The sequence below is a fragment of the Myiozetetes cayanensis genome, unplaced genomic scaffold (genome assembly GCF_022539395.1).
Source record: "Myiozetetes cayanensis isolate MyiCay16 unplaced genomic scaffold, myiCay2020 scf101, whole genome shotgun sequence".
Lineage (NCBI taxonomy): Eukaryota > Metazoa > Chordata > Aves > Passeriformes > Tyrannidae > Myiozetetes > Myiozetetes cayanensis.
In genome coordinates, this window is record NW_026086617.1 from 19,712 (window position 1) to 47,524 (window position 27,813).

At 64.0% G+C, this 27,813-nt stretch overlaps 4 protein-coding genes across 5 annotated transcripts; all 4 read right to left on the reverse strand.

Annotated features, from left to right (window-relative positions):
• Positions 1 to 851: 851 nt before the first annotated feature.
• Positions 852 to 6,419, reverse strand: CDC37 (cell division cycle 37, HSP90 cochaperone). The gene is made up of 8 exons (XM_050305892.1): positions 6,288 to 6,419; positions 4,938 to 5,219; positions 4,738 to 4,843; positions 4,325 to 4,440; positions 3,748 to 3,870; positions 2,771 to 2,953; positions 1,608 to 1,679; positions 852 to 1,201 (listed from the first exon to the last, which is right to left on the reverse strand). The coding sequence occupies exons 1-8, from the start codon at positions 6,387 to 6,389 to the stop codon at positions 1,052 to 1,054; spliced, it is 1,134 nt and encodes a 377-aa protein (XP_050161849.1). The 5' UTR covers positions 6,390 to 6,419; the 3' UTR covers positions 852 to 1,051.
• Positions 6,420 to 7,876: 1,457 nt separating this feature from the next.
• Positions 7,877 to 15,520, reverse strand: ELAVL3 (ELAV like RNA binding protein 3). 2 transcript variants are annotated; one of them, XM_050305891.1, is made up of 7 exons: positions 15,471 to 15,520; positions 14,106 to 14,397; positions 13,378 to 13,481; positions 12,876 to 13,029; positions 11,912 to 12,128; positions 10,625 to 10,663; positions 7,877 to 10,480 (listed from the first exon to the last, which is right to left on the reverse strand). In XM_050305891.1, exons 1-7 carry the CDS (start codon positions 15,477 to 15,479, stop codon positions 10,156 to 10,158), a joined length of 1,140 nt encoding a protein of 379 aa, XP_050161848.1. In that variant the 5' UTR covers positions 15,480 to 15,520; the 3' UTR covers positions 7,877 to 10,155. The 2 variants fall into 2 exon arrangements, with proteins under 2 accessions (XP_050161848.1, XP_050161847.1); XM_050305890.1 differs by having other exon boundaries at positions 7,877 to 10,501.
• Positions 15,521 to 16,406: 886 nt separating this feature from the next.
• ZNF653 (zinc finger protein 653) lies at positions 16,407 to 21,549 on the reverse strand. Its single transcript, XM_050305885.1, is given in 9 exon segments — positions 16,407 to 16,993; positions 17,100 to 17,199; positions 17,543 to 17,657; positions 17,748 to 17,832; positions 17,834 to 17,865; positions 19,008 to 19,174; positions 20,180 to 20,395; positions 20,667 to 20,710; positions 21,251 to 21,549. Coding segments are annotated over 9 exon segments (1,161 nt in total). The 3' UTR covers positions 16,407 to 16,890.
• Positions 21,550 to 22,308: 759 nt separating this feature from the next.
• Positions 22,309 to 27,589, reverse strand: ECSIT (ECSIT signaling integrator). Its single transcript, XM_050305893.1, is given in 8 exon segments — positions 22,309 to 22,604; positions 22,693 to 22,795; positions 23,687 to 23,835; positions 24,067 to 24,121; positions 25,407 to 25,504; positions 25,507 to 25,626; positions 26,251 to 26,915; positions 27,384 to 27,589. Coding segments are annotated over 7 exon segments (975 nt in total). The 5' UTR covers positions 26,417 to 26,915; positions 27,384 to 27,589; the 3' UTR covers positions 22,309 to 22,320.
• Between the last annotated feature and the right edge of the window lie 224 nt (positions 27,590 to 27,813).

The following is a 27,813-nucleotide window of genomic DNA, read 5'->3' on the forward strand; positions in this document are numbered from 1 at the left end:
CATTGGCCCGCGCCGCGCCACGAGGCCACGCCCCACAAGGAAAATAAAGAACCCGATTGGCTGCGGGGGAGGGAGGGGGCGGAGCCTCGGAGGGCGGAGCATCAGGGGAACAGGCGGTGCCGGAACGGTGGAGGGGCGGGGCCAGGTGAGGGCGGGGTCAGCTTGGATGGGGCGGGGCCAAAACAATCCGAGAGGGCAGGGGCTTGAGGGGCACAGCTGGACCCAAAATATGGGGGAGGCACAGCTGGACCCGGAACAGGTGAAATGGGGCACAGCTGGATCACAAACTGGGAGGGAACTGGACAGGGCACAGCTGGATCCAAACTTCAGGGTGGGAAGGGGGGCTGGGAGCACAGCTGGATCTGAAACAGGTGAAATGGGGGCACAGCTGGATCCAAAACCAGGCGGGCACAGCTGGATCCAGATCTGGGCTCTCAGCACCAGCTGAGGGGCCACATCTGGATGGGAATCCCACCAAAGTGTCTCCTCCCCCGTGAGGGGCTGAACCCTCCAACCCCCGCCCAGAATCCATCAGGAAAGGTTTGGGGGATCCCCACCCCCTCCCTCCCACTTGTCACCCTCCCCCTCCCCAATCACCCCAAACCCCCAGGGACCCCCAAATCCAAACTCAGCTTCCCCAATCTCTTTATTCTCCGCTCCGGCACCGACCCCTCCCTCCTCCTCCCCTCCAGACTCCCCAAAAATCACTCCAGATGCAAGTGGGGGCATTCTGGGGGGCTCTGGGAGAGGGGTCATGAGGAGGGAGGGGGTGGAGTGAACCCGTCAAAAACCTTCCCCAAAAGTCTCTACGGCGTGAAAAGCGTGGGGGAGGGGGTGGTGAGAGGGGAGTGGGATTTGGGGAGGGGAGGGATTTTGGGGGGTGGGGGGAGAGCAGGAGTGTGGGGAGTGGGGGAGGGAAGGGGGCAGAACCTTCCCCTCCCCCTCCCTGCCGGGTTTTGCTGCTTTTCCAATGGGGGGGGGGGGGTTGAGGGGGGTTGTTCTGACCCTTTTTCCGCCCTTTTTCTGCCCTTTTTCCGGGCTCCCCCCCCATTCAGGGTTTTCCTTTGTCCTGGGCGCCGTTTTCCTTCTGGATCTCCTCATAAACGGCCTCTCCTGAGCCTTTTTCTGCCCCGTCCCCCCCCTTGGCGTTGGGGACCCAGAGCCCCGAGTCGATGCAGCGCTGCATGTGGTACTTGGCCTCCTGGAAATGGGGAGGGGGACACAAAAACAGGGTCAGGGGGCCATTTGGGGAACCCCAGGGGATTTGGGATCCTCCTGAGGAGGTTTGGGGAACCCCCAGGGGGAGTTGGGACCCTCCCTGAGGGGACTGGAGGGGATTTGGGGAACCCCCAGGGGAGTTGGGACCCCCCCCAAGAGGACTGGAGGGGATTTGGGGAACCCACAGGGGAGTTGGGACCCTCCCTGAGGGGACTGGAAGGGATTTGGGACCCCCCCCGAGGGGACTGGAGGGGGTTTGGGGAACACCCAGGGGATTTGGGATCCCTTTGGAGGGGACTGGAGGGGATTTGGGGACCCCCAGCTGATTTAGGGACCCTCCCAGAGGATTTGGGACCCTCCCAGGGGGGGGTTTTGGGGTGGGAACTCACGGTGGGGTCCATTTTGCTGATCGTGTCCTGCAGCATCTGAACGTCCTTGACATCAAAGCATTTCTGGAGCTCCTGCAGGACGTGCTGGGAGTGACTGGGATGGACTGGGAGACACTGGGATGGACTGGGATACACTGGGAGCGTATTGGGATACACTGGGAGTGACTGGGATCACACTGGGAGTGACTGGAACAACACTGGGGGTGACTGAGATCACACTGGGATCACACTGGGAGTGACTGGGATGTAGTGGGATACACTGGGATGTAGTGGGATACACTGGGAGTGACTGGGATTGGACTGGGAGTGACTGGGACCACTCTGGGGGTGACTGAGATCAGACTGGGATCACACTGGGAGTGACTGGGATACATTGGGAGTGACTGGGAGCAATGAACCCCACGACAATCCCCAAATACTCCAACACCCAAAATCTGGGGATTCAGCCCCCAAAAACAGCCTCACACTGAGCATGACCAGCAGCAGCTGAAACCCAAACCCTCTAGCACCCAAAACCTCGGGAATTCACCCCAACCCCAACACTGGGCTCATACTGGGATCGTACTGGGAGCAACTGAACACCGGGAGGGATTCCTTAAAAAAAAATCAGGGATTTTTTTTAACCAAAAGCTGGGGATTTGGCCGTAAAACCAGACTCCTACTGGGAGCCTGTGGGAGGCACCGAACCCCAAACGCTCCCAACACCCCAAACTGTGGGGTTTTCACCCCAAAAACGCTCCCAACCCCCCAAACCGAGGGGGGTTCCACCCCAAAAACACTCCCAACTCCCCAAATTGGGGTTTTTCACCCCAAAAACACCACCCCAAAACCACTCACGGGGGACAGGGACTCGTAGACATCGACAGGGTTGAGGCCGCCGGGCCCGAGGCGCTTCTGCCGCTCCTCCTCCTCGTACCCCCAAACCCTCCCAACTCCCCAAATTGGGGTTTTTCACCCCAAAAACACCACCCCAAAATCACTCACGGGGGGCAGGGACTCGTAGACATCCACGGGGTCGAGGCCGCCGGGCCCGAGGCGCTTCTGCCGCTCCTCCTCCTCGTACCCCCAAACCCTCCCAAGTCCCCAAATTGGGGTTTTCACCCCAAAAACACTCCCAACACCCCAAATTGGGGGTTTTCACCCCAAAAACACCAACCACTCACGGGGGGCAGGGACTCGTAGACATCCACGGGGTCGAGGCCGCCGGGCCCGAGGCGCTTCTGCCGCTCCTCCTCCTCGTACTCCCGCAGGGCCTTCTCCAGCCGCGCCCGCGCCCGGCCCCGCACCCGCTCCTTGAACGCCTCCAGCTCCTCCGTGAAGCCCTCCAGGTACTGCTGGTCTGCAGTCTGGGGGTTGGAGGGAGGGGGTCAGGGGGAGCTGAGCCCCAAAATCCACCCCTGGTACGTCCCAACCCCAAAAAAAGTCCCACTCGGCTCCGTCTCGTCCCGGCGCAAAGGGTTGGGAAACAGCCAGGAGGGGAGGGGTTTGAGGAGGAAAGAGGGGGATTTTGGGGGTGAATTCTGCCTTGGGGGGAGGTTGAGCCCACATTTGCATCCCCTGAATCCCCAATTCCACCCCCTGAACCCCCAAATCCATCCCTGACACACCCCAGGGTCCCACCCGGCTCCGCCTCGTCCCGGCGCACGGGGAGGGAGGGAAGGGTTTGAGGGTGAAAGAGGGGGAATTGGGGGTAAATTCTGCTTCAAAGAAGGTCCTGAAGCCCCAGATTCCACCCCCTGAACCCCCAATTCCACCCCCTGGACGCCCAGTTCCACCCTTGAACCCATAATTCCACCCCCTAAAGCCCCAATTCCTCCCTCGGAACCCCAAAAATTCCAACCCTGAACCCCCATTTCCACCCCATAAACCCCCATTTCCACTCCCTAAACCCCCATTCCCTCCCCTTGAACCCCTTTTCCCACCCCTAAACCCCCATTTTCTCCCCCTGAACCCCCATTTCCACTCCCTAAACCCCTTTTCCCACCCTCTGAACCCACCCTGAGGTCCCACCCAGCCCCATCCCTTTCCCCCCTGATCAAACCCCGACGAAAGGAACAATTTTGAGGTAAAACCCGTGGAAATTGGGGTCCCCTCAGGCTCGAGGGGGATGTTTTGGGGGGTGCCCAGGCGGGATTTTTACCTTAATTTTGGTGAAGAACTGCCGGAAACAAGCCCTGGGGTCGACCTTGAGGCTCTTGGCCAGCTCCAGGATGAACTGCATGACGATGGTCTGGTGGGCCACCTGCTCCATCAGCGCGTGTTTCTGAGGGAAAAAGGGGTGAGGATCCCCAAAATTCCCCCTTCCCCGGCTCGGGAAGGGCCGGGAGGGTCACCCCAACCCCTTTTCCAGGAGATGATTTGGATGAGGGGACGGCTCCAGGGGCTGGATCGTTGTGTTGAGGCCGATGGGACAAGACCAGGCTGGATTTAACGATCCTAAAGGTCGTCCTGAACCCAAATTCCTGCCAAATTCCCCGATTTTGTGCCCAGCTCTGGGCTCCTCCTGCCAGGAAAACCCAGGATGGGGGCTGAGGGTGAACCCCTCTTCCCAAGGAAGGGGTGGGTGCCCTCAAGGAACGATTTTAAGGATCTTTTCCCACCTCTAATTCCCCAAAATTCCCTCGTTTTTGGCAGGACAACCAAATCAAAAGACCCTGTGAAGACGAGGACAAGGCAATTCCAGCCTGGAAAAAGGGATTTTTATCCCAATTCCTCACCTCTTCCACCTCCAGGTCGATGCACCAGATGACCAGGTAGTTTGCTGTCTCCTCACACACCAGGTGAGGGTTGTCCGAGAGGTATTTCTGGCTGTCATCCCAACGCCTCAGCATCCCTGGAAAACAGGGAAATGGGAACCTTTGTCACCTGTTCCTTAAGGAACAGGCCCTGAACTTTATCAGGAAAAGGGACAGGGAAGGAGGGAGTGACTCATCCCAAGGTTTAATTAAACTTCCCTCTAAAACTGTGTCTTCCCAGCAGGAAAAAATGGGGAAAAACGCCTAAAATCCGTAATTTTTCACTGGAGGGAGCAGATCCCCAGCTGCTCCCGGCACAGGGAGGGTGTCCCCGAGTATGGAACACCCCAAAAAGGGGCTCCCAGCCCCCCAAATTCCCCCCCCTAAACACCCACCAAAGTGTTTAATCTGCTTCTCGTATCGCTCCACGAAGCTTTTGTGCTTCTTCTCCTTCTGCTCTTCCGTCTCCTCCTTCTCCTCGGGCTTCACGTTAAAAACGCTCTGGGAAGAGGAAAGAACCCGGGGATGATTCCCTGCACTCAGGAGGAGGGAGGGGATGGACTTGGGGGGGCTCCCCCACCCCCCCAAACCCCACCTTGCTGAAGCCGTCCTTGCTGAGGGTGTCGACGTTCCAGGGCATGTTCTTCTCCTTCTTCCTCAGCTCCTCCAGCTTGTTCTCCCAGCTCCTCTCCTCGTTCTTCAGCTGCTGGGCCTCGGCCTGGAGCTTCTCCAGCTCCCCCTTCCCCCCGCCCGGCTCCGCCAGCTCCAGCTCCTTCATCTTCCTCTGGCACTCGGCGAGTTTGCGCTTGCACTCCCGGCACCCCTTATCCAGCTCCTCCTTCTCCTTCTGGAACTGCTCCATCCGCTCCACACGGGCCTGTAGGGAGGGGAAAAGGCGGCAGGAAAGGAGCTGGAGCGTTTCCCGGAGCTCTGGGAATTCCTGGATCCCAGGCCGCTCCGAGGGAGGGACGACACCCCCCAAAACACCCCCAAAAAGGGAAAAAAAATCCAGCTTTTCCACACAGCTCTGGAATGTTTTGTTGGAATTGGGAAGGAACGGCGACTTCTCCACAGAAAATTGGGAATTCTGGCGCTTCCCAGGCCCCAAGGGTTCGATCCAAGCCCTGGGAGGTGTTACTGTCTAACCTGAGGGAATTTGGGGGGGATGGGGGTGTCTGTTTTTTTTTCCCCCCAAGTGCTTCCCAAGGGAATCGGGAGCCCCTGGACACGGCCAGGATGGAGGGGATGGAGCAGGAACCCCGTGGAGGGAGTGGTTGCCATGGAAACGGGAGGGCACAGGGAATAGCAGGGCCATGGGGTCACTGCTGGGATGGGGGAACCCACTCAATGGGGGTCCCGGGGCTGATCCTACAGGAATATGGGGAGCCCCCTCCCCTTGGGGGGATTCTGGGGCTGATCCTGTGGGAATAGGGGGAGCCCCCTCCCCTTGGGGGGATTCTGGGGCTGATCCTGTGGGAATAGGGGGAGCCCCCACCCCACAGGAGGGGTTTGGGAGCAGGTTCAGGAGAACAACCCCCTCTTCTTCCCTTTTCCCCTTGGGAATCCCAGAGCCGATCCCATGGGAATGGTGGGGGGGAAGGGGGAGCCCCTAACCCATGCGGGGAGGGTTCCTGGGACTGTCTGCTATGGGAACAGGAAAACACTCCCATTCCTTTCACTTCTCCATGGGAATCCCGGGGCCGATCCTGGGGGAAAAAAGGGAGCATAGCGGGGAGTCCCCGCCTCATGAAGGGGTCCTGGGACTGACTGCAGTGGGGACAACACCCCCCTCCTTTTCCCTTTCTCCTTCCCCTTCCCCACGGGAATCCCGGTTTCCATGGGAACGGGGCCCTCCCGGAAAAGGGGGGGGGGGGAACAGGACGTGAGGACGGGCTGGGAACCAGGCCCCAGGAGCGCTCGGGCGGTAACGGCGCGGCCCCCTCACCTGGTGCCGCCATCGGAAGAGGCTGGCGGTGTCGATGTTGGGGTGGGTCTCGTCCTCGTCGTCCGAGACCTCGATGTGGTCCCACACGCTGTAATCCACCATGGCCGCCGCCCTCCCTGCGGCCCCCGCCCGCCGCCCCGACGCGCTTCCGCCCTCACCCTGCGCGCTTCCGCCCCGCCCTCAGCGCCGCTCCCGCGCCTGCGCGCAGCCCTCCTGCCCTCCCCACACCGCCCCTACTGCCCGCCCTGCCCGCTTCAAAGATGGCGGCGGGGTTAAAGGGACCCCAGCGAGTTCTGGCGCGGCTCTTTATCCGCTGGTTTGAAGGATAAACGCCTTTTTTTTTTTTTTTTTCTGTTTGCGGGGGGAATGTGTGTGTTTATGTCGAAGGAAATCACGTTTTCCACCCAACCGCCCCAAGGGATAATTGAAAAAAAAATTTTTGGAAAAAAAAGGGCCTTTTTGTTGTGGGTTTAAAGGTTTTAATGGAAGAGAAACCACCTTTTTCTGTGATGATTGAAGGAAAACCTACCTTTTCCACAATTTTAAGGGGTTTAAATGATGGGGAATCCCCGTTTTCTGTTACTTAAGGGTTTAAATGGAAGGGGAAACCCTTTATGATGCAATGTTAAGGGTTTCAATTGAGGGCAAACCCCTCTTTTTCAAGGGTTAAATTGAAGGCAGATCCCTATTTTCCCTCATTTTTAAGGGTTGAAATTAGAGAAGCCTCTATGTGCCGTTTTAAGGGTTAAATGGAGGGAGGAGCCTCTGTTTTAAGGGACCTTCATGAGGGAAAAAAAGATGTTAAAAAGCCCCCAAAATGGTGTTTCTTGAGGGAGAGGCATGCAGGGATTTCAATTGAGGTGGGATCCTCAATGTTCACCATTGTAAGGGCTTAAATTGAGGGGAAAATCTCCTTTTCTGTCATTTGAGGGATTTAAACTGAGGGAAACGCCTCTTTTTCTATTATTTTAGCAGTTTAAATTGAGAAGGGAAAAGGGCGGGAAACCTGAGGGGGAAAAGGGCGGGAAACCTGAGGGGAAAAGAGGCTGGGAAAGCGTGACGAGGGAAAAGGCAGGGAAACTGGGAGGGGAAACCTGAGGGAAAAAGTGGGAAATGTGAGGGAAAACGGTAGAAACGTGGGGAAAAGAGTAAGAAACTTGAGAAGAAAAGAGCAGGAAACGTGAGGGGAAAAGGGTAAGAAACTTGAGGAGAAAAGAGCAGGAAACGTGAGGGTAAACTGAGGGGAAAAAGGGTGGGAAATGTGAGGGGAAAAGGGTAAGAAACTTGAGGGGAAAAAGAGCGGGAAACCTGAGGAGAAAAAGGGCGAGAAACCTGAGGGGAAAAAGGGCGGGAAACGTGAGGGGAAAATGATGGGCAATGAGGGGAAAAAGGTAAGAAACTTGAGAGGAAAAACGGTGGGAAACCTGAGGAGAAAAGAGTGGGAAACCTGAGGGGAAAAATTGCAGGAAACATGAGAGGGAAAAAGGGCAAGAAATGTGAGGGGGAAAAAGGGCGGGAAACTTGAGGGGAAAGGCTGGGGGCTCCCCCAGCCATCTGGTCCACGACCCTCCCCACAGAAAGACGCCAAATTCCAACTTTTAAAACTTTTTATTGATTTTTTTTTTTCCATGAAAAATACAAAGTCGAGTCCAGGGGTGGGGGCCGGAGGGGGGGTCCCGGTCCCCTCCGGGGGGTCCCGCGGTGCCACAGGGGGGAAGTCCCCGGGCACGTTTTGTCCCCTCGTTGGGCCCCCCCCAAAAATTGGCCGGGGCTGAGGTGGGGACCCCTTATTGCTACTGAACTGGGGGTCCCCCCATCTCCCCCCAAATTCCAGGGCTGGATCCCCGGGAAAGGGGGCGGGGGTCAGAGTTTGGGGGGAGGACGGCGGATCTGGACACGGGGGTCCCTCCTAAATATTTATATTAATAATAATTAAAACTACAAGAAGCTTCACACAGGCACGACACCAAAAAAAAAAACCAAGAGCCAGGAGGGGCTTTTGGGGGGGGTCCCAAAGGAAAAAGAGGGTCCTGGGAGGGGGGGTTCCCAGGATTAGGGAAAAGCAGGGAAGAATTGGAAATAAATAGGAAATAAACCACTGAAAAGTGAGAAATTATCCCGACGGCAAAGGGTAAATAAATAAGAATCGCAATAATAATAACAACACCAACAACAGTAATTAATAAGAATAATTAATAAGAATAATAATTAAGAATAATTAAGAATAATAACAGTTATAATGAGGACAGGAGACTCGGGGCTGGGGGTTTTAGTGGGGAGAGAAAGGTCCGCCTGTTTTTTGGCCAGGACGCTCCAAGAGGCCAAACCCCAGCAAGAGAAGGAATTTGGGGCAAAAAATGCCCATTTTGGGGTATTTGGGGAAGGGGGGGGGGGGAAGTGTGAACAAGACACATCCCCCTGGCCAAAATTTTGGGGGTTCCAGAGGGAATCCCTGGAATTTTAGTTCCACTGACCCCCCCAAAATGTGCCGTGACCCCGCTTGGGGGTAAAAATCTGCTTCCAAGGAACTTGGAGGGGGGCACAAAACAGGTTCCCACCCCCTCTGGAAAGGCGATTTTGGGGATTTTTGGGGGGGATATTTTTAATATTCTGTTATAAAAATAGATGGGTTTGGGTCCGTGGCTCCCAAGGAGTCGCTGCTCCCCACGTCGGGCGCGCTCCTCGTTACCCGATAGCAGGTAACGTGTCTAATTAAATGTTTTTGTTCTTTCTCCCCAAAAAATTCCTCCCCTTCCCCCAGAAAAATGAAGGAAAAGCATGGAAAGGAGACAGCGAGAGCAGAAACCTCTCCTGGAGTGGAGGGAAGGGGGGGGCACAGCCCCCACTTGGCACCTGGACACACCTGGATCAGGTAAGGGGAGGGGGGCACCGCTCCAGGTGGTCCGGCCACCGCCAGAGTGGTGGGGTTTGGGGGTACCTGGGTAGGGGGGGTCCCAGGTGTGTCCGCAGTGTCCTGGGGGGTCTCCAGGTTTTCCAGGGCCCCCCCCCGAGTGTCCTGGAACACCTGGAGGAGTCCTCGGGATGCCCCGTCCTGCCTCGGGGACAGGTGAGGGTGTCCAGGCTGTGCCTCCAGTGTCCCCTCGGTGTCCCCAGAGCCACAGAGGGGTCCCCGAGGTCTTCCAAGTGTCCTTGGTGCTCAATGTTGGGGGAGATTCCCGAGGTCTCCAGGTGGGTCTCCACCCTGAAGACCCCAGGGTGTCCTTGGTGCTCACAGGGGGTGCCCCAAGGTCCCCAAGACCTCCAGCTGGGTTTCTCCAGGGTGTCCTTGGTGCTCACAGGGGGTGCCCCAAGGTCCCCAAGACCTCCAGCTGGGTTTCTCCAGGGTGTCCTTGGTGCTCACAGGGGTTCCCTGAGGCCTCCAGGCGTCCAGGGGGGTTTCTCTGTGGTCTCCTTGGCGATCAGGAAGGGGCTCCCCGAGGTCTCCAGGTGCGGTTTCTCCATCCCGGAGACCCCCAGGATGTCCTTGGTGCCCATGGAGGGGGCAGCTCAACATCTCCTGAGCTGGGTTTCTCCACGGCGCTCACGGGAGGTCCCTGAAGGTCCACGAGGTTTCCAGATGTCTGCTGGGGTTTCTCTGTGGTGCTCATGGGGGGAAATCCCCGAGGTCTCCAGGTCTCCAGGCTGAGCTTTCCCGTGGTCTCCGTGGCACCCACAGGAGACCCCTAAATGTCCCCAAAGACCCTCGAGGTCCCCACAGTCTCCAGCTGAGCTTCTCCGCGGCACCCATGGGTGATCCCCCGAAGATTCCTCGGAGATCCTCGAGGTGCCCCAGTTGGGTTTCTCCGTGGTACCCACGTCGGAGGGGGGTCCCACAGCCCGCCAGGAGACCCCCACGGCCGCCCCCCCTTCAGGCCTTGTGCTGCTTGGTGGTCTTGAAGGACACCTGGAGCACGCGGTCGCCCAGGCGGTACCCGTTGAGGCTGGCGATGGCCACGGCGGCCTCCTCGTAGTTGGTCATGGTGACGAAGCCGAAGCCTTTGCACTTGTTGGTGGCGAAGTCCCGGATGACCTTGACGTTGGTGACGGCCCCGAAGGGCCCGAAGAGCTGCCACAGGACGCTCTCATCTGCCTCGGGCGCCAGGTTGTAGATGAAGATGCACCAGCCGGGGCCGGGGGTCCCCAAGCCCACCCCGGCCAGCGCCGGCACCGCCTCGATGGCCAGCGGGGAGAACCTGGGCAGCAGCGACAGCGGGCTGGCCTGGGGTCAGCTGGGGGGGTCCTCTCCCCACCCCAGGTTAGGTGTGGGGGTGTAGGGGGGGTGTTGTGGGGGTTCTGGGGTGGGGGTTGGAGGGGTTTGGGTGGGTGGGAGGTGTTACCTTTTCACCCCGTACGCCACGTTCAGCAAATTGTCGAGTCTGGAGGGGGAGAGAGGCTGTTGGGGTGGGGGACACACACACACCCCCCAAGGGGGTCTCCCTGGTGCCAAGGGGTCCCACCCCCCAAGGATCCCCTTGGCCTCTGTTCCCAGGTATGTCCCAGCCCCCCAGGGATCCCCGGGACCCCCATTTCCAGGGATACCCCAGCCCTTCCTGCACCTCCAGGACCCCCCTAGGACCCCTCCCAGGACCCCCCATACCTCACTGGAACTGCTGTGGGAGGGGGTGCAGGGCCCCCCTTCCCAGGGATATCCCCCCCAGGGCCCCCATTCCCAGGGATACCCCCCCAGGACCCCTCTCAGGGTCCCCATTCCCAGGGATATCCCCCCCAGGGCCCCCATTCCCAGGGATATACCCCTCAGGGCCCCCATTCCCAGGGATATCCCCCCAGGGCCCCCATTCCCAGGGATATCCCCCTCAGGGCCCCCATTCCCAGGGATACCCCCCCAGGACCCCTCTCAGGGCCCCCATTCCCAGGGATACCCCCAGGACCCTCTCAGGGCCCCCATTCCCAGGGATACCCCCCAGGACCCTCAGGGCCCCCATTCCCAGGGATACTCCCCCAGGGCCCCCATTCCCAGGGATATCCCCCTCAGGGCCCCTATTCAGGATACCCCAGGGCCCATTCCCAGGGATATCCCCCTCAGGGTCCCCATTCAGGGATATCCCCCAGGGCCCCCATTCCCAGGATATCCTCAGGGCCCCCATTCCCAGGGATATCCCCCAGGGGCCCCCATTCCCAGGGATATACCCCTCAGGGCCCCATTCCCAGGGATGTCCCCCAGGGCCCCATTCCCAGGGACCATCCCTCAGGGCCCCCATTCCCAGGATGCCCCCAAGGCCCCCATTCCCAGGGATATACCCTCAGGGCCCCTATTCCCAGGGATACCCCCAGGGCCCCCACTTCCCAGGGATATCCCCTCAGGGCCCCCATTCCAGGGATGCCCCAGGACCCCTCTCAGGGCCCCATTCCCAGGGATACCCCCAGGACCCCTCCAGGCCCCCATTCCCAGGATACCCCCAGGACCCCTCTCCAGGACCCCCATTCCCAGGGATACCCCCAGGGCCACGTTCCCAGGGATATCCCCCAGGGCCCCATTCCTAGGGATATCCCCCAGGGCCCCCATTTTCCAGGGATATCCCCTCAGGCCCCCATTCCCAGGGATACTCCCCTCAGGAGATTCCCCCATTCCCAGGGATATCCCCCCGTTCCCCCCCGTCCCTCACCGGAATCGCTGCGGGGGGGGGTGCAGGGCCCCGTAGCGCCGGGCCCCGGGGCAGAGGCTCAGCAGGGCCCCCCCCGATTTGTGGCCGGGGGTGTTGGCGAACTTCACCGTGATGGGCTCGGCCGCCCCCAGGGGCTTCTGCCCGTGCAGCCCCCGCACGGCCTCCTCGGCCTCCACGCGCTTGTCGAAGCGGATGAAGCCCACCCCCCGCGACACACCTGGGCAGGGGAGGGGGAAAGGGGGGGTCAGCGAGTCACACCCCCCACCCCAGACCCCCCCAGCCCATCTCATGGCACCCGGGAATGACCCCCACCCGCTCCTAGCCACCTCCCAGGATATCCCACCCCCATTCCCAGGGATGTCCCACCCCACAGGACCCCCATTCCCAGGGATGTCCGCTACCCATCACCCAGGGATCCCCCATTCCCAGGGATGTCCCACCCCACAGGACCCATTCCAGGATGTCCGCCCTACCCATCATGGGGATATCCCACCCCCGTTCCCAGGGATGTCCCACCCCTAGGACCCCCATTCCCAGGGATGTCCACCCCCCATGGCCCCCATTCCCAGAGATATCCTACCCCCAGGACCCCCAGTCCCAGGGATGTCCCACCCCCTCCAGGACCCACATTCCCAGGGATGCTCCCACCCCCATGACCCCCATTCCCAGACATATCCTACCCCCAGGTCCCCCATTCCCAGGGATGTCCCACCCCTGGAACCCCCATTCCCATGGATATCCAACCATCCCCAGGATCCCTACGACCCCCAGGACCTGTTCCCAGGAATATCCCAGCCCCAAGGATCCTGAGGACCCCCCCCAGGACCCCCATTTTCCCAGGGCTGTCGCTCCCTCCCGGGCAGGCTGAGCACATCTGGGCACACCTGGGCACACCTGGGCACACCTGGGCTCACCTGGGCACACCTGGGCTCACCTGGGCTCACCTGGGCACACCTGGGCTCACCTGTGACCTGGTCAACAAGGATCCTGGAGGTGATGATGCGGCCGTACTGGGAGAAGAGCTGCTCCATCTCCTTCTGCCCCATGGCCTTGGGCAGCCCGCTCACGTACAGGTTGGCATCGCGGATGGAGGCGGAGCTGGGCCGGGCGTAGGACACCTGGGGGGGACAGGTGAGCCCTCGGGACCCCTCCCCAAGCCCCCTCCCAGGTGACAGCGCTGTCACCTACCCAGGGGTGCGTCCCCTGAGGGACCCCGGGGGGGATCTGCCCTTCCCACAGGGGTGACCCCCTAGGAGTGACCCCCAGGTGCTCCACTCACCCTAAAGGACAGTCAGGTGCCCCTTCCCCACCCCAAAGGACCCCCTGGTGTCTCCCCTATGCTCTGAAGGACACTCAGGTGCCTCCCCCACCCTGTAGGACCCCCCCCAGGTGCCCCCCAACCCTGAAGGACCCTCATTGCCCCCCCAGATGCCCCTCCAGGTGCCCCCCCGTGCCCCCCAGGGCACCTTGATGGTCTTGGTCTGCAGCTTGAGGCCGTTGAGGGCCCCGATGGCCCTGTCGGCATCTCCGGCCTCCACGTAGTTCACGAAGCCGTAGCCCAGGCTCTGCCCTGGGGAGGGGGACACTGTCACCATGGGGGGGTGGCCCTGTCCCCATGGCCCCACCAGTGTCCCCAGTCCCGTCCCCAACCCCTGTCCCTGTCCCCAACCCATCTCTCTTGTCTCCACCCGTGTCCCCCACTGCTGTCCCCACCCCCTGTCCCCAAGATCCACATCCCCACATCCAGAGTCCCTTACCCCTGTCCCCACAGGTCCCTTGTCCTGTTTTCCCCCATCCCATCTACCCCTATCCCTGTCCCCATGTCCTGTCCCCCCCATCCCGTGTCCCCTGTCCCCATAACCTGTGTCCTCCATGTCCTGTCCCCCATCCATGTCATCCCATGCCCTGTCCCCCCATCCCCTGTGTCCCCTGTCCCCATGTCCTGTCCCCCCATCCCGTGTCCTGTTCCCCCATCCCATATTCCCTGTCCCCACCCATCCCGTGTCCCCCATCCCGTGTCCCCTGTCCCCATGTCCCCTGTCCCCCCATTCTGTCCCCCCTGTCCCGTGTCCCCTGTCCCCACCCATCCCATATCCCCTGTCCCTGTGTCCCCTGTCCCCATGTCCTGTCCCCCCATCCCATGTCCCCTGTCCCCGTGTCCCCGTGTCCTGTCCTCCCCCGTGCCCGGCCGTACCGGTGACCTTGTCGCGGACGAGCTTGCAGGACTCGATGTCTCCGAGGCTGCCGAAGAGGCTCCTCAGCTCCTCCTGGCTCATGGACTGGGGCAGGTAGTTCACGATCAGGTTGGTTTTGCTGTCGTCGGCCACGGGCGGGGGTCCGGGGGGGCCCCCGTTGGGCAGCGCCGCCGCCACCGCCGGGCCCGGCACGGCCACCACCGGCACGGGGACAGGGACGGGCACCGGGACGGGGCCGCAGCCCGAGGGCCCCGCGGCGCTCGGAGCCTGGGCCTCCACCGTGCTCAGGATCTGCGGGGGGGACAGCAGAGTCACCGGGGACACCCCAGGGACAGGGACACGGAGGGGATGTGGGGACAGCGGGGGGACAGCGGCATCACTGGGGACACCGAGGGGCACCGCAGGGACAGGAGCAGGGACAGGGAGGGGATGTGGGGACAGCGGGACCGAGGGGACATGGGGATAGCGAGGGGACAGGGAGGGTCACTGGGGGGACTGGGACAGTGCGGGGACAAGGGGAGCATGGAGGGACAGTGGGGTCATGGGGACAGTGGGGGCACAGGGACAGTGGGAGGACAGGGACAGTGGGATCATGGGGACAGTGGGATCATGGGGACAGTGGATCATGGGGGCAGTGGGGTTATGGGGACAGTGGGATCATGGGGACAGTGGGGGGACAGGGACAGTGAAAGGACAGAGACATTGGGGTCGTGGGGACACCGAGGGGACAGTGGGAGCACAGGGGCACTGGGATCGTGGGGACAGCGGCAGGGACAGGGACGGTGAGGGGACACTGGGGTCAGGGAGGGGCCAGGGACACCTGGATCACGGGGACACGGGTGGGGGGACAGTGACACCCCGGGCGGGGCCGTGGGGACAGCGGGGTGGGGGGATGACAATCCCCCATTGTGCAGCAGCGCCCCCGCCCCTTCCCCCACCCCCAAGTGGCGCGGGGGGTGGGGTGGTGACAATGGCCCTTTGTCACCGGGTGACAGGGCCACCCGGGGCCACCAGCCACGGCCCGCGGGGACAGCGACCCGCGGGGACAGCGACACACGTGGCGCGTGTGCCCCCACCCCAACGGCCCCGGGTTTGGGTGGGGGTCCCCACCCGCCCTCGCTGCGTGTGCCCCCCGCCCCAGCCCCTTTTTTGGGGAAGGGGGTGTCCCCGCCCCTCCCTTGCACACGCGTGTGCACGCGTGTCCCCGCAGGTGCCACACGCGTGTGACGCCGCGTCCCCACCCGAGCGTGTCACACGGGGGGACACATGCACGGGGAGGGGGACACGGGAAGGATTTGGGGAGGAGGGGATGGAAGATCTGGGGGTCCCCGCAGCCCCCCGCCCTCCCCCTCCCCAAATCCTACCGTCACCATCGTGTCGCCGGGCTGGGGGTGGCGTGGGGGACCCGCACGGCCCAGAGGGCTCAGGGGGCCCAGGGGGCCGGGGGGCTCCGGGGGTCGCGGCGGCAGCGGACGCTGCGAGCAGCGGCCCCGACGGTCCTTTAAACGTCCTTGGGCGGGCGCGGGGCAGGGCCCCAAAACCGCCCTCCCAAGCCCCCTCGCCCGGAGATGGTTCCGTCTGCCCTCCCCCTCCCCAAAAAAGAGGTGGCTCAGCTCGGCCCCCAAACCCAAAATGAAGCGCCCCCACCATCATTGGCTGGAGAGTGGGGAGGGCCCAAAAGCCCCCTGAGACCCCCCCAGGCCACGCCCACGTGAGGAGGAGGAGGAGGAGGAAGGACGGGGGGGGGGGGTGAAGGAGGAGGAGGAAGAGGAGGAAGGATGGGAAGATGGAGGAGAAGGAGAAAAGATGGGGAGGGAGGAAGAGGAGGACGGAGGGAGATGGAGGAGGAGGAGGAGGAGGAAGACGAGGGAATGAAGGACGAGGAAAAAGAGGAGGAAGGAAGGAGGGAGGGAGGAAGGACAGAGGGATGGAGGAGGAAGGATGGAGGGATGGAGGAAGAATAGAAGAGGTAGAAGAGGAGAAGGAAAAGGAGAGGATGATGAAGGAAGAGGAGGAAGCTGAGAGGGGATGAAGGAGAAGGAGGAAGGTCCAAAGGAGGAGGAGGAGGAGGAGGAGGTGGTGGAGGAGGAGAAGGAGGATGAAGGCCGGGGAGAAGCAGGAGCAGCCTCCACCGCTTCAGCACCGGGGACAGCGCCGGGCCCGGCCCCGCTTCCCCCAGCGGAGGGGCCGCCCCGAGACCCCCAAAATTGGGGAGGGGGCACCAAGGGGGGGGGTCTCCACCCCTTCCAAGCCCCTCCGGACCCTCCCTGTTCCCTGTTCCCTCCCACCACCACAGAAGAAGCAGCACAAAAAGTCCCGACTTTAATGGATTTGGAGGGTCCTGGGTGGGGTTTGGGGATCCCACGGGGAGGGGGTCGTGTCCCCCCCACACAGACAGTGTCCCCAAACCCCTCCCCAAACCCCCCAGGTGTCCCCAGGGGGGGTGACAGGTGAGAGAATAAGGAAATAAATAAAAGGTGATTTGAGGGGGGGGAAGGTAACAGGGTCACCTGGGGGGGACCACAGGGTCACCTGGGGGGGCCACACACACACCAAGACCCCTCTGGGGGGGGGCTGAGGGGGTCCCCAAAGTGCTCAGAGTGTCCGAGGGGGGCTGGGGGGGGGTGCTCAGGACCCCCCACCCCCCCCCTCCAGGTGGTTCTTCTTCACCTCCAGGTGCAGCCCCAGGTACATCGGGGGGTCCCAGTGAGCAGGGGGGGACCCAGGTGAGTGTTGGGGGTCTGGGGGGTCCCAGGTGAACCTGGGGAGGGGGAGGGTCCCCCCCTACGTGCCACGGGGCTCGGGGTGCCCCTTGAGCCCCCCGTGGCGCCGCATGTGCCACGTGAGGGAGGCGCGTTGGCGGCACCGGTACCCGCACACCTCGCACCTGGGGGGAAGGGGCAGGTGAGGGCAGAAACCACCCCCCATCGCCCTCCTGGGGGGTCCCCAGCCCTCGAGGTTGGGGGGGGGGGTGTCTCCTCGTCATCACTCACTGCAGGGGGGTCTCCCCCGTGTGCGTCCTCCTGTGAACCTCCAGGTGGTTCTTGCGCTTGAAGGACTTCCCACAGGTGTCACAGGTGAAGCCCCGCACACCTGAGGTGGGGGGGAGGGTTGGGGAGACCAGGGTGACAGGGGGAGAGAAAAGGGGGTCACGGTTGGGGGGAACACCCCCACACCTGGGGACTGTTGGCCAGGCAAAACCTCTCCCTGTGGATTTTGGGGGAGCACAGGGGTTGAGTTTGGGGGGCAAAGGGGACACCCCCACACCTGGGGACTGTTGGCCAGGTAAAACCCCTTCCTGTGGATGGATTTGGGGGGGTTGTAGGGGGATATTTTGGGGTGTCTCACCTGAGCGGACGCCCATGTGGCAGCACAGGTGGGTGGGCAGGTAAAACCTCTTTCTGTGAATTTTGGGGGGTATTTTGGGGTGTCTCACCTGAGTGGACGCCCATGTGGCGGCGCAGGTGGGTGGGCAGCTGGAACCTCTTCCCACAGCCGGGCTGGGGGCACAGCTGGGTCCGGCCCCGGCGGTGCACCAGGTTCAGATGGGTCTGGGGGGGCACTGGGAGGTCAGGGGGTCTGGGACAGGTCAGGGGGGGTTGAGGACAGGTCAGGGGGGGTCTCCCCCCCTTCCCAGGCACCTGGAAGCTGCTGAGAGCGCCGCAGACCTGCCCGCAGCCGGCGTAGGGGCAGCTCAGGGGCTCGGGGGGCTCCTCGGGGCGAAGCGCGGCCCCTCCTGCTCCGCCGGCGCCTGCAGGGCTTGGGGTGAGCCCTCCCCAAAAATCACCCTCCCCAGCACCCAGCAGTTGGTTCAGACCACCCCCTTCCCAAAATCATCCATCACCCCAAAATCTGCCCTAAAATAACCAGCCCTTGACCCACCCAAACCTCCCCCAGGTGCTCCCTGCCCTGCCCCCCGAGAAAGGGGAACAGGTATGGGGGGGAGAGGGGGATGGACCTGAGAGCACCTAAATCCCCCCCTCCCCCTCCAAAAAGTGACCCCCAGCACCTGGCAGCTGTCCCAGCCCCAAAATCAGCTCCCCCAGAAAATAAGTTCCTGACCCCCTCCCCAAATAAACCCCACCAGGTACTCCCCCTTCCCCAACACCCCCCAAACCCCACAATTCCCCCAAGCCCTCCCAGGGACACCTAAACTCCCCCAGACCCCCAAATGACCCCCAGGGTGTGGGTCTCCCTCCTTCCCCAGAACCTCTCGGGCTCTTTGGGGATCTCGTAGATGATCGTCGACCCTCGGGGTCCTCGGCCGAGGAGGGGTCCAGAGGGGCTCCGGGGGCTCTGGAGGGGGCTCAGCTGGGGGGCAGCTCCTCCTCCTCCTTCCCAGCCTCAGCGGGGGCCCTCGTCCTCCTCTGCCAGCGGGGCAGGGTGAGACCCCCTCAGCACCTCAACCCCCATTCCTGACCCCAAATCCTCCTGAGCACCCCAGCACCTGAACCTCCCCAAATCCCTCCCCAATCCCCCATTCCTGACCCCAAATCCCCTTCAACCCACCTCCAGCACCTGATCCCCCTCCCATTCCTGGACCTCCCTCCCCAAATTCCTGCCTCCCACTCCCCACCCCCCAACTCCAATTCCCCATTCCTGACCCCAAATCCCCCTTTTCCCCCTAATCCACCCTAATCCTCCCATTCCTGACCCCAACGCTGCCACCCCCACCACAAATCCCCCTTACCTGTCTTAGTCAGGTGTGTCTCCCCAGGCAGGGGTGGGGGAAGGTCCCCTCCCCTTCCAGCAGCACCTCGTGACCCCCACGTCGAGCTGGAGCCCCCAGCCCCTCAGTACCCGGCCCAGCCAGGATGAGCAGGGGGGCCCTGCAGGAGGGTGGGGGCCCCCATCCAGAGCCCCCAGCCCGGGCCTGGAGGGGAGGGGCAGGGGACACAAACCACGGCCTCCAGAGCCTCAGGGGGCCGTGGGACCCCGGGGGCAGGAGGAAGGGGGCTCTGGCACTGCGGGACCCCCACAGGGGCAGCCTCTGAACCGGAGCTGCAGCCCCTCGGGGAGGAGGAGGAGGAGGAAGAAGAGGAGGAGGAGGAGGAGGAAGAGCTCGGAGCTGCAGGAGGAAAGGACAAGGGAAGTCAGGGAGATTCCCCCGAAAAAATACCCACCCCACCCAGAGGCAAAGGAACTGCCTGAAACACCCCAAAATTCCTCCCTTCCCCCAGACCCAAATGAACTCCCTGGAGGGCTACACACCCTCAGCCTAAGTAAGTCCCCCAAAAGTGGCTGGGACCCCCTCAAAAGTGGCTGAGACCCCCTCAAAACCCCATCCCTGCACCCCCAACCCCCTACCATCATCCCCTCCCCATCAGAGTCCCTGAGGAGTCAGCAGATCCCAAACCCCACATCCAGGCCCCCACAACCCCCAAACCCCTATCCCTGACCCTCCAGCACCCCTTACTACCATCCCCATCGGTCCCTAAGGAGCCCCAGATCCCAAACCCCCAAACCCCCATCCCCACCCTCACCACCCATCCCTGAGGAGCCCCAGACCCCAAACCCCATATCCAGGCCCCCAAAACCCCCATCCCCACCACCCCTATCGGTCCCTGAAGGAGCCCCAGACCCCAAACCCCCAAACCCCCATCCCCACCCTCACCACCCGTCCCTGAGGAGCCCCAGACCCCAAACCCCATATCCAGACTCCCCAAACCCCCCGTCCCCACCACCCCTATTGGTCCCTGAGGAGCCCCAGACCCCAAACCCCCAAACCCCCATCCCCACCCTCACCACCCGTCCCTGAGGAGCCCCAGACCCCAAACCCCATGCCAGGCCCCCAAAGCCCCCATCCCACCACCCCCATCGGTCCCTGAGAGGCCCCAGACCCCAACCCCCAAACCCCATCCCCACCATCCCCATCGGTCCCTGAGGAGCCCCAGACCCCAAACCCCATATCCAGGCCCCCAAAGCCCCCATCCCCACCATCCCCATCGGTCCCTGAAGAGCCCCAGACCCCAAACCCCCAAACCCCGTCCCCACCATCCCCATCAGTCCCTGAAGAGCCCCAGACCCCAAACCCCCACACCCATCCCTCCCAAACCCCCCCTTTCCCCCTCACCGTCACCAGCGTCGCCCTCGGAGTCGCTGAGGGGCCGCAGGGGCGAGTGCAGGTCCTGGAAGTAGCGGTGCCCGCGCTCGCACTGCCACACGGCCGTGGTGTAGAGCCCCACCGACGGGTCCAGCTCCGCCAGCCGCGGCTCGTACGGGCAGCGCTGCCGGTGGTCCTCGTACCAGATCACCGCGTGCCGCAGGCAGTTCACGTTCCGCCGGCGCCCTGGGGGGGCGAGGATGGTGTGGGAAACCCCCCAGGGCAGGTACAGCCCCCCCAAACTCAGGTACAGCCCCCTCAAAGGGTCCCTGATCACCGCGTGCCGCAGGCAGTTCACGTTCCGCCGGCGCCCTGGGGGGCGAGGACGGTGTGGGGACCCCCTAAAATCCTGGCAGAGACCCCCCCAGAGCAGGTACAGCCACCCCAGGGAAGGCACAGCCACCCCAAACTCAGGTACAGCCTCCCCAGGGGATCCCCAGGGGGGGTCAGGACTCACTTTTCTTGCGCTTGGTTTTTTTGGGGAGCTGCTCCCAGGGTTTGCTGTGGGGAGAGAGAGGAGATGAGAGGGGAGAAGGAGCTTCTTGTGCCCGTGGGACCCCCCCCAACCTGGCTTTCCTCATCATCTTCCTCTTCATCTTCATTTTCCTCCTCATCTTCCTCCTCATATTCCTCCTTCTCATCATCTTCCTCCCCATCTTTTTCCTGTGGCACCCCCCAAACCCAGCCCTTCTCCTCCTCCTCTTCCTCCACCGCTCTCTCCTCCTTCTCCTCCGGCACGGAGAGTGAGGAAGGAACAGGGAAAGGGATGGAAGAGGAAGAGGAGGGTGAAGAGGAGGAGGAAAAGGGCGATGAAGGCCGCGAAGAACCCTCTCCCCAACCTCCCCTTCAGCACCGGGGACAGCGCCGGGCCCGCTGCCCCTCACGGCGGGGGGGGGACGACGACACCTCCCCACCCCCTTCAGACCCCCCTGCGACCCCCAAACCACCCCCTGCGACCCCCAAAACCTCCCACGGCGCCCCTCCTCGACCCCACGATCCCCCAGGTTCCCGCGACCCTCATCAACCCCCAGCCCCACTCACGCCGTGCCGCCGGCCCGCTGCCCCCTCTCGAGCCCCAGCAGGTAGGCCGCGAGCTTCGCGTCGCTCCAGCCGCTTCGGCGCCGCAGCTGCACCCACGGCCCGTGGGCCTCGCCCAGGTACACGCGCCGCACGTCGTACTTCTTGCGCGACTCCAGGCGCCGCCGCGCGCGGTCGCTCTCGGTGAGGCGAGGCCGCCCCCGCGCTTTGCGACCCCGCCCGGCCCGGCTCCGTCCCGGGCCCCGGACCCCTCGGTCCCGGTCCCGGTCCCGGCCCCGCCGGGCCCGCTCGGCCCCGCTCATGCCGGCGCTCAACGCGCATGCGCCGCGTTCAACACCCCCCCCCCTCACCTCCCTGCCCGCACTTCCGCCAGCACTTCCCGCCGCGGCGTCAGTGCCGCGTGTGCGCATGCGCGGGACGAGCTGCCAGCACTCCCCCAAGGGGGTTTTTGGTCTTTTTTTGGGGGGGGGGAAAGGACCCCCGAAAAATGAGGGGTGCAGGGGGGGGGCGTCCTGGGTTCGCCTCGGGCCCTACCTCGAGCCTCAGGTATGAGGGGGAACCCCTCGCGTTCATTGGGGTCCCCCCCAAACTTACTGCGGACCCCCTCCCATTCACTGGGGACCCCTCACATTCATTGGGGACCCCCCTGACTTACTGGGGACCCCTCAACCTCCTCGACTGGGACCCCTCACATTCACTGGGGACCCCCCAAATTCATTGGGGACCCCCCAACCTCCTCAATTGGGACCCCTCACATTCACTGGGGACCCCTCCAACTTACTGGGGACCCCCAGCCTCTTGAATTGGTCACCCCCCCATTCACTGGGGACCCTCCCTCTTCACTGGAGACCCCCCCCAGTGCCCCCAATCCAGCCCCGTGACCCCCAAAACCCCCCCTGGGACAACAGGGTTTGGAATGGGACATTGGAGGCGCCCCCCTGGGACCCCCAATTTCCCCCCAGGATCCCCTAAACCCCCCCTGAGGACAACCAGGTTTTGAGGAGGGGGTGACAGGAGGCACAGACCCAAAAAAACCACCAGGACACCCTCTCTGTGTTCACCACAACACCCCTTTATTCCCCACTGCTTTTTGGGGGGTCCCCCCCCTTTCCCCCCTCCCCACCCTGCCCCTCGGGGGGCTCCAGCTCCGCCCCTGGGGGGTTCCCCGTGCCCAGCCTGGGGGGTTGGGACCCCTCGGGGGACCCAGGCGGGTGGGGGCCCCCCTGGGAGAGGCGGAAGATGACGGGGGTGCTCCCCAAAACCGGGTTCTCCTCCTGCAGCGCCGAAATCCATCGACCCAGGGTGCGCCTGTCCCCCGCCCCCGCCACGCACAGCGCGAACACCGGGCCCTCCTCCACTGCAGGGGGGCACGGGGGGCGTCAGGGGACCCCCACAAACACCCTCAGCTCGCCTGGCACCTCCCCCCAACCCCCCCAAAATCCCACCTTCGTCCACGTCGAAGTCGTCGTCGTCCCAGGGGCCGCGCTCCAGGTCCAGCTCCAGCTCCAGGGGGAAGTAAAAGCTGCGCTCGGGGTCCAGGGGGGGGTCCTGGGGGGCAAAAAGGGGGGTTCTGGAATGTTCTGGGCAGGGGGGGGGTCCTTCCTGAGAGGTCAGGGGGGTCCCCAGGTGGGGAGGGGCTTGGGGGAGGTGAAATTGTGCCCATCCACTTGTGGTGGGTCTGGGGGTCCCATCTCACCTGTCCTGGGTCTGGGGGTCCCATCTCACCTGTCCTGGGTCTTGGTGGTCCCATCTCACCTGTCCTGGGTCTGGGGTCACATCTCACCTGTCCTGGGGGTGCCATCCCACCTGTCCTGGGTCCTGCGGGTCGCCTGTCCATGGGTCCGGGGGGTTCCATCCTGTCTGCTGGGTCTGGGTCCCTTCCATGGCCAGGGGGTCCCATCCCATCCCACCTGTCCTGGGGTCCGGGGTCCCCTGTCCATGGGCCAGGGGGTCCCATCCCACCTGTTCTGGGGGTCCCATCCCACCTGTCCTGGGTCTGGGGTCCCTTCCATGGCCAGGTGGGTCCCATCCCACCTGTTCTGGGGGTCCCATCCCACCTGTCCTGGGTCTGGGGGTCCCATCCCACCTGTCCTGGGTCTGGGGTCATATCCCACATGTCCTGGGTCTGGGGTCACATCCCACCTGTCCTGTGGGTGCCATCCCACCTGTCCTGGGTCTGGGGGTCCCTTCCATGGCCAGGGGGGTCCCATCCCACCTGTTCTGGGTCTGGGGGTGCCATCCCACCTGTCCTGGGTCTGGGGGTGCCATCCCACCTGTCCTGGGTCTGGGGGTGCCATCTCACCTGTCCTGGGTCTGGGGGTCCTGTTCCCTCTCACCTCTCCATGGTCAGGGGACTCCCATCCCACCTGCCCAGAGGACCCCCCGCTCCCCCACCCCCCTGCCCTCCTGGAGCCCCCCCCGGGGGTCCCCCAGACCCACCCTGAGGTGTGGGGGCAGGGGGTCCCCCCGTAACACGAAGTAGCTCAGGCGGGTCCGGCGCAGCCACAGCGGGAACGGCCCCTCCACGAACACGGGCCGGGAGGGGCCGTGCTGGGCCAGCAGCTCCTTCTGCTCCGGGCTCTGGGAGCCTGGGAAAGGAGGAACACAAGGATCAGACCCCCAAAATCCCCCCTGAGACCCCCAGAATCCGCTCCAGAAACACCAAAATCCTCCCAAACCACCCCCAAAAACAGGCTGTGCTGGGACGGCAGCTCCTTCTGCTCCAGGAAAGAGGGGGGAAAGGGATGAGACCCCCCCAAAATTCCCCCCAGGGACCCCAAATTCCCCCCGAGACCCCCAAAATCCACCCCAGAACTCACTGACAATGTAGGGCTGGACGGAACCTTCGTCTCCCCCTGACTCGGGCACCGGTGCCTGTGAGGGGTGGGGACAGGACAGGGGGTCATTTGGGGTCACACAGGTGTCCCCACCTGGGGATGGTCTCTGTGTCCCCTCCCATGTCCCCCCAGGTGTGTCCCCTGTCCCTTTTACCTGTTCCCCTGTCCCCCAGTCGTGCCCTCTGTCCCCTCAGGTGTGTCCCCTCCCCCCTGCTCCCCCAGGTGTGTCCCTTGTCCCTTCCAGGTGTGTCCCCTGTCCCCCAAGTGTGTCCCCTGTCCCCCCTGCTCCCCCAGGTGTGTCCCCTGTCCCTTCCAGGTGTGTCCCCTGTCCCCTCAGGTATGTCCCCCACCCCATTTGTGTCCCCTGTCCCCCCAGGTGTGTCCCCTGCTCCCCTAGTTGTGTCTCTTGTTACCCTAGTTGTGTCCCCTGTCCCCCATCTGTGTCCCCTGTCCCCCATTTGTGTCCCCTGTCCCCCCAGGGATGTTCCCCCACCCCATTTGTGTCCCCTGTCCCTTCCAGGTGTGTTCCCTGCTCCCCTAGTTGTGTCCCCTATTCCCCTAGTTGTGTCCCCTGTCCCCCCAGGTATGTCCCCCCCAAATTTGTGTCCACTGTCCCCACGTGTGTCCCCTGTCCCCAGCTGTCCCCCATCAGTGTCCCCTGTCCCCCAGCTGTCCCCATCAGTGTCCTCTGTCCCCCAGCTGTCCCCCCATCAGTGTCCCCTGTCCCCCTGCCCCCAGGTGTCCCCCCATGCCCCACCCACCTGCAGGACAGTGACCCTGGCATCGGGGTCATTGGCAATCCAGCGCAGCCCCCAGCTGTCCCCTCCCCATCAGTGTCCCCTGTCCCCCCAGGTGTCCCCCCATGCTGTGCCCACCTGCAGGACGGTGACCTTGGCGTCGGGGTCGTTCGCGATCCGGTGCAGCCCCCAGCTGTCCCACCCCATCAGTGTCCCCTGTCCCCCTGCCCCCCAGGTGTCCCCCCATGCTGTGCCCACCTGCAGGACGGTGACCCTGGCATCGGGGTCGTTCGCGATCCGGTGCAGCCCACCCAGCTGTCCCCCCCAATAGTGTCCCCTGTCCCCCTGCCCCCAGGTGTCCCCCCGTGCTGTGCCCACCTGCAGGACGGTGACCCTGGCGTTGGGGTCATTGGCAATCAGTGCAGCCCCCAGCTGTCCCACCCCAATAGTGTCCCCTGTCCCCCAGGTGTCCCCCATGCCCCACCCACCTGCAGGACGGTGACCTTGGCGTCAGGGTCATTCGCGATCCGGTGCAGCCCCCAGCTGTCCCCCATCAGTGTCCCCTGTCCCCCATGCTGTGCCCACCTGCAGGACGGTGACCCTGGCGTCAGGGTCGTTCGCGATCCGGTGCAGCCCCATCCGCGCGGCCGCCACGCCCTGGGGGCACGGTGGGGGCAGAGGTGAGGGTCGATGTGGCGGAACCGGGGCAGCCAGTACAGCATCCGCTGCAGCTTCCGCATGGGGCGGCTCCGGGGCCCGAACACCCCCAGCAGCAGGAACCGCGTCTCTGCGTCCGGCAGCACCCCTGGGGGGGACAGGAATGGGTCCTGGGGGGCACAGAGGGTCCTGGGGGGCACAGAGGGTCCTGGGGGCACAGAGGGTCCTGGGGGACAAGGGGTGGCTCCGGGGCCCGAACACCCCCAGCAGCAGGAACCGCGTCTCTGCGTCCGGCAGCACCCCTGGGGGACAAAAATGGGTCCTGGGGGGACAGAAATGGGTCCTGGGGGGAGAAATGGGTCCTGGGGAGAAATGGGTCCTGGAGGGGACAGGGTGGGGAAGGGACAGGACTGTACAGGGGGGAGATGGGGGACACGGCAGGGGGGAGGGCAGGGAAGGTACCTGGGGAGGTCCTGAAGGGACACGGGGTTGGGGAGGGACATGAGGGGAGAGGGAGGACACGGAACAACACAGGAGGGGTGAGGGGGGGAGATGAGGGGACACTGTGGGGCACGGGTGGGCGGACACAGAGGGGACACAGGAGGAGATGGAGAACATGGGGGGGAGGGCAGGGAGGGTACTAGGGCGGTCCTGGAGGGACACGAGGAGGGGGAAGGGACACGAGAGGAGATGGAGGACACGGAGCACCACAGAGCGGGGAGGGGGGAGATGAGGGGGCACCGTGGGGACACAGAGGGGACCCCAGACCCACCGTATCGCTCCATCTGCTCGAGCAGCCGCAGCCCGCACTCCTGCTGGCGCGGGAAGGGGAAGAGCAGGCGCTGGACGGGCCCGCGGGGCACCCACGTCCCGCGGGGCAGCAGCCTCAGCAGGGCGTTGTAGGCGCGGGGGTCCCGCTCCACGCCCAGCGCCGGCATCGCCGCCAGCGCCGCCTCCACCAGCGCCACGCGGCCCCCGCCGCGCCCGGGGGGCGTCCCCGCCGCCGCCCCCCCCAGCGCGGCCGCGAACGCCGCGGGGTCACCCCGGGGGAGGGGACCCGGAGTCGCCGTCCTGGGGGTCCTCGTGGTGGTCGTGGTGGGTCTTGTGGGAGGAGGTGCGTGGGGAGGGGGCTTTGGGGGTGCCGCCCCCTGAGGGGTCACCCCTTGAGGTGTCACCCCTTGAGGGGTCACCCTTCAAGGTGTCACCCCCTAAAGTGTCACCCCGTGAGGGGCCACCCCTTGAGGTGTCACCCCGTGAGGTGTCACCCTTCAAGGTGTCGCCCCCTAAAGTGTCACCCCGTGAGGGGCCACCCCTTGAGGTGTCCCCCCCTGAGGGGTCCCCCCTTGCGGTGGGGACGCGGCCCCGGGGCTGGGGGGGGTCTGGGGTGACCCCCTCGCCGGGGTCCCACGCCGGGCGCTGGCAGAGCCCCCGAGCCACCTGGAGGAGGAGAGAGTGGGGGGGTGAGATTTGGGGGTGGGGGGTCCCCAGGTCGCCCATGTGCCCCCCTTCGAGTCCCCCAGTGTGCCCCCATGGCCCCCCCACCTAGTCGGTGTCCCCTCAATTCTCCCCAGGCCCCCTCATGTTCCCCCCCTCTCCCTCGTGCCCACCACGTCCCCCGGACCCCCCCTCTCCACCCACCACCTCTGTGTCCCCCCATGTCCCCCTCGTGTCGCCCCCTCTCCCTTGTGCCCCCTGGACCCCCATCCCCTATGTCCCCCCATCCCTCCCATCCCTCCAGTTTCCCCTCCTATCCCCCACGTCCCCTCTATCCCCCATGTCCCGCCCATGTCCCCAGTGTCCCCCGTGTCCCCCAAATGCCGCCGAGTCACCCCTACCCCCCATATCCCTCCCTATCCCCCACTGTCCCTCCGCTCTCCCCTCGGTGTCCCCGCGCCCCCCCCTCACCTGCGGCGCTCCGGGCCCCCCCCAGAGCCGGGGGGGCAGCGCCCGGACCCAGCCCAACCTCATGTCGCGATGGGGACGATGGGGGGTCCCCGTGGGGTCAGGGGTCACAGGTCAGAGGTCGCAGCCGGTCCCCGCCGTCCCCACGCCCGGTCTCCCCTCAGGGCGCCGCCATCTTGCCCGTGACCCCGGCGCTCCCGGGCGAAGGAGGCGTGGCCCGGCGGCTCAGCCAATGGCCGCGCCGCTTTCACCGGGCGGGTGTGACGCGAGCGCTGATTGGCCGCCGCCGGAAGGGCGGGGCCAAAAGGGGTTCCCCCGTGACGTCAGAGGGGGCCCCGCGCTGAGCTCGGAGAGGGGGACACGCGGTGACGTCACGCGCGGCAGAGCGATGACGTCAGAGCCGCACGGGCCGCTCTAAACGGGAGTGGGGGGT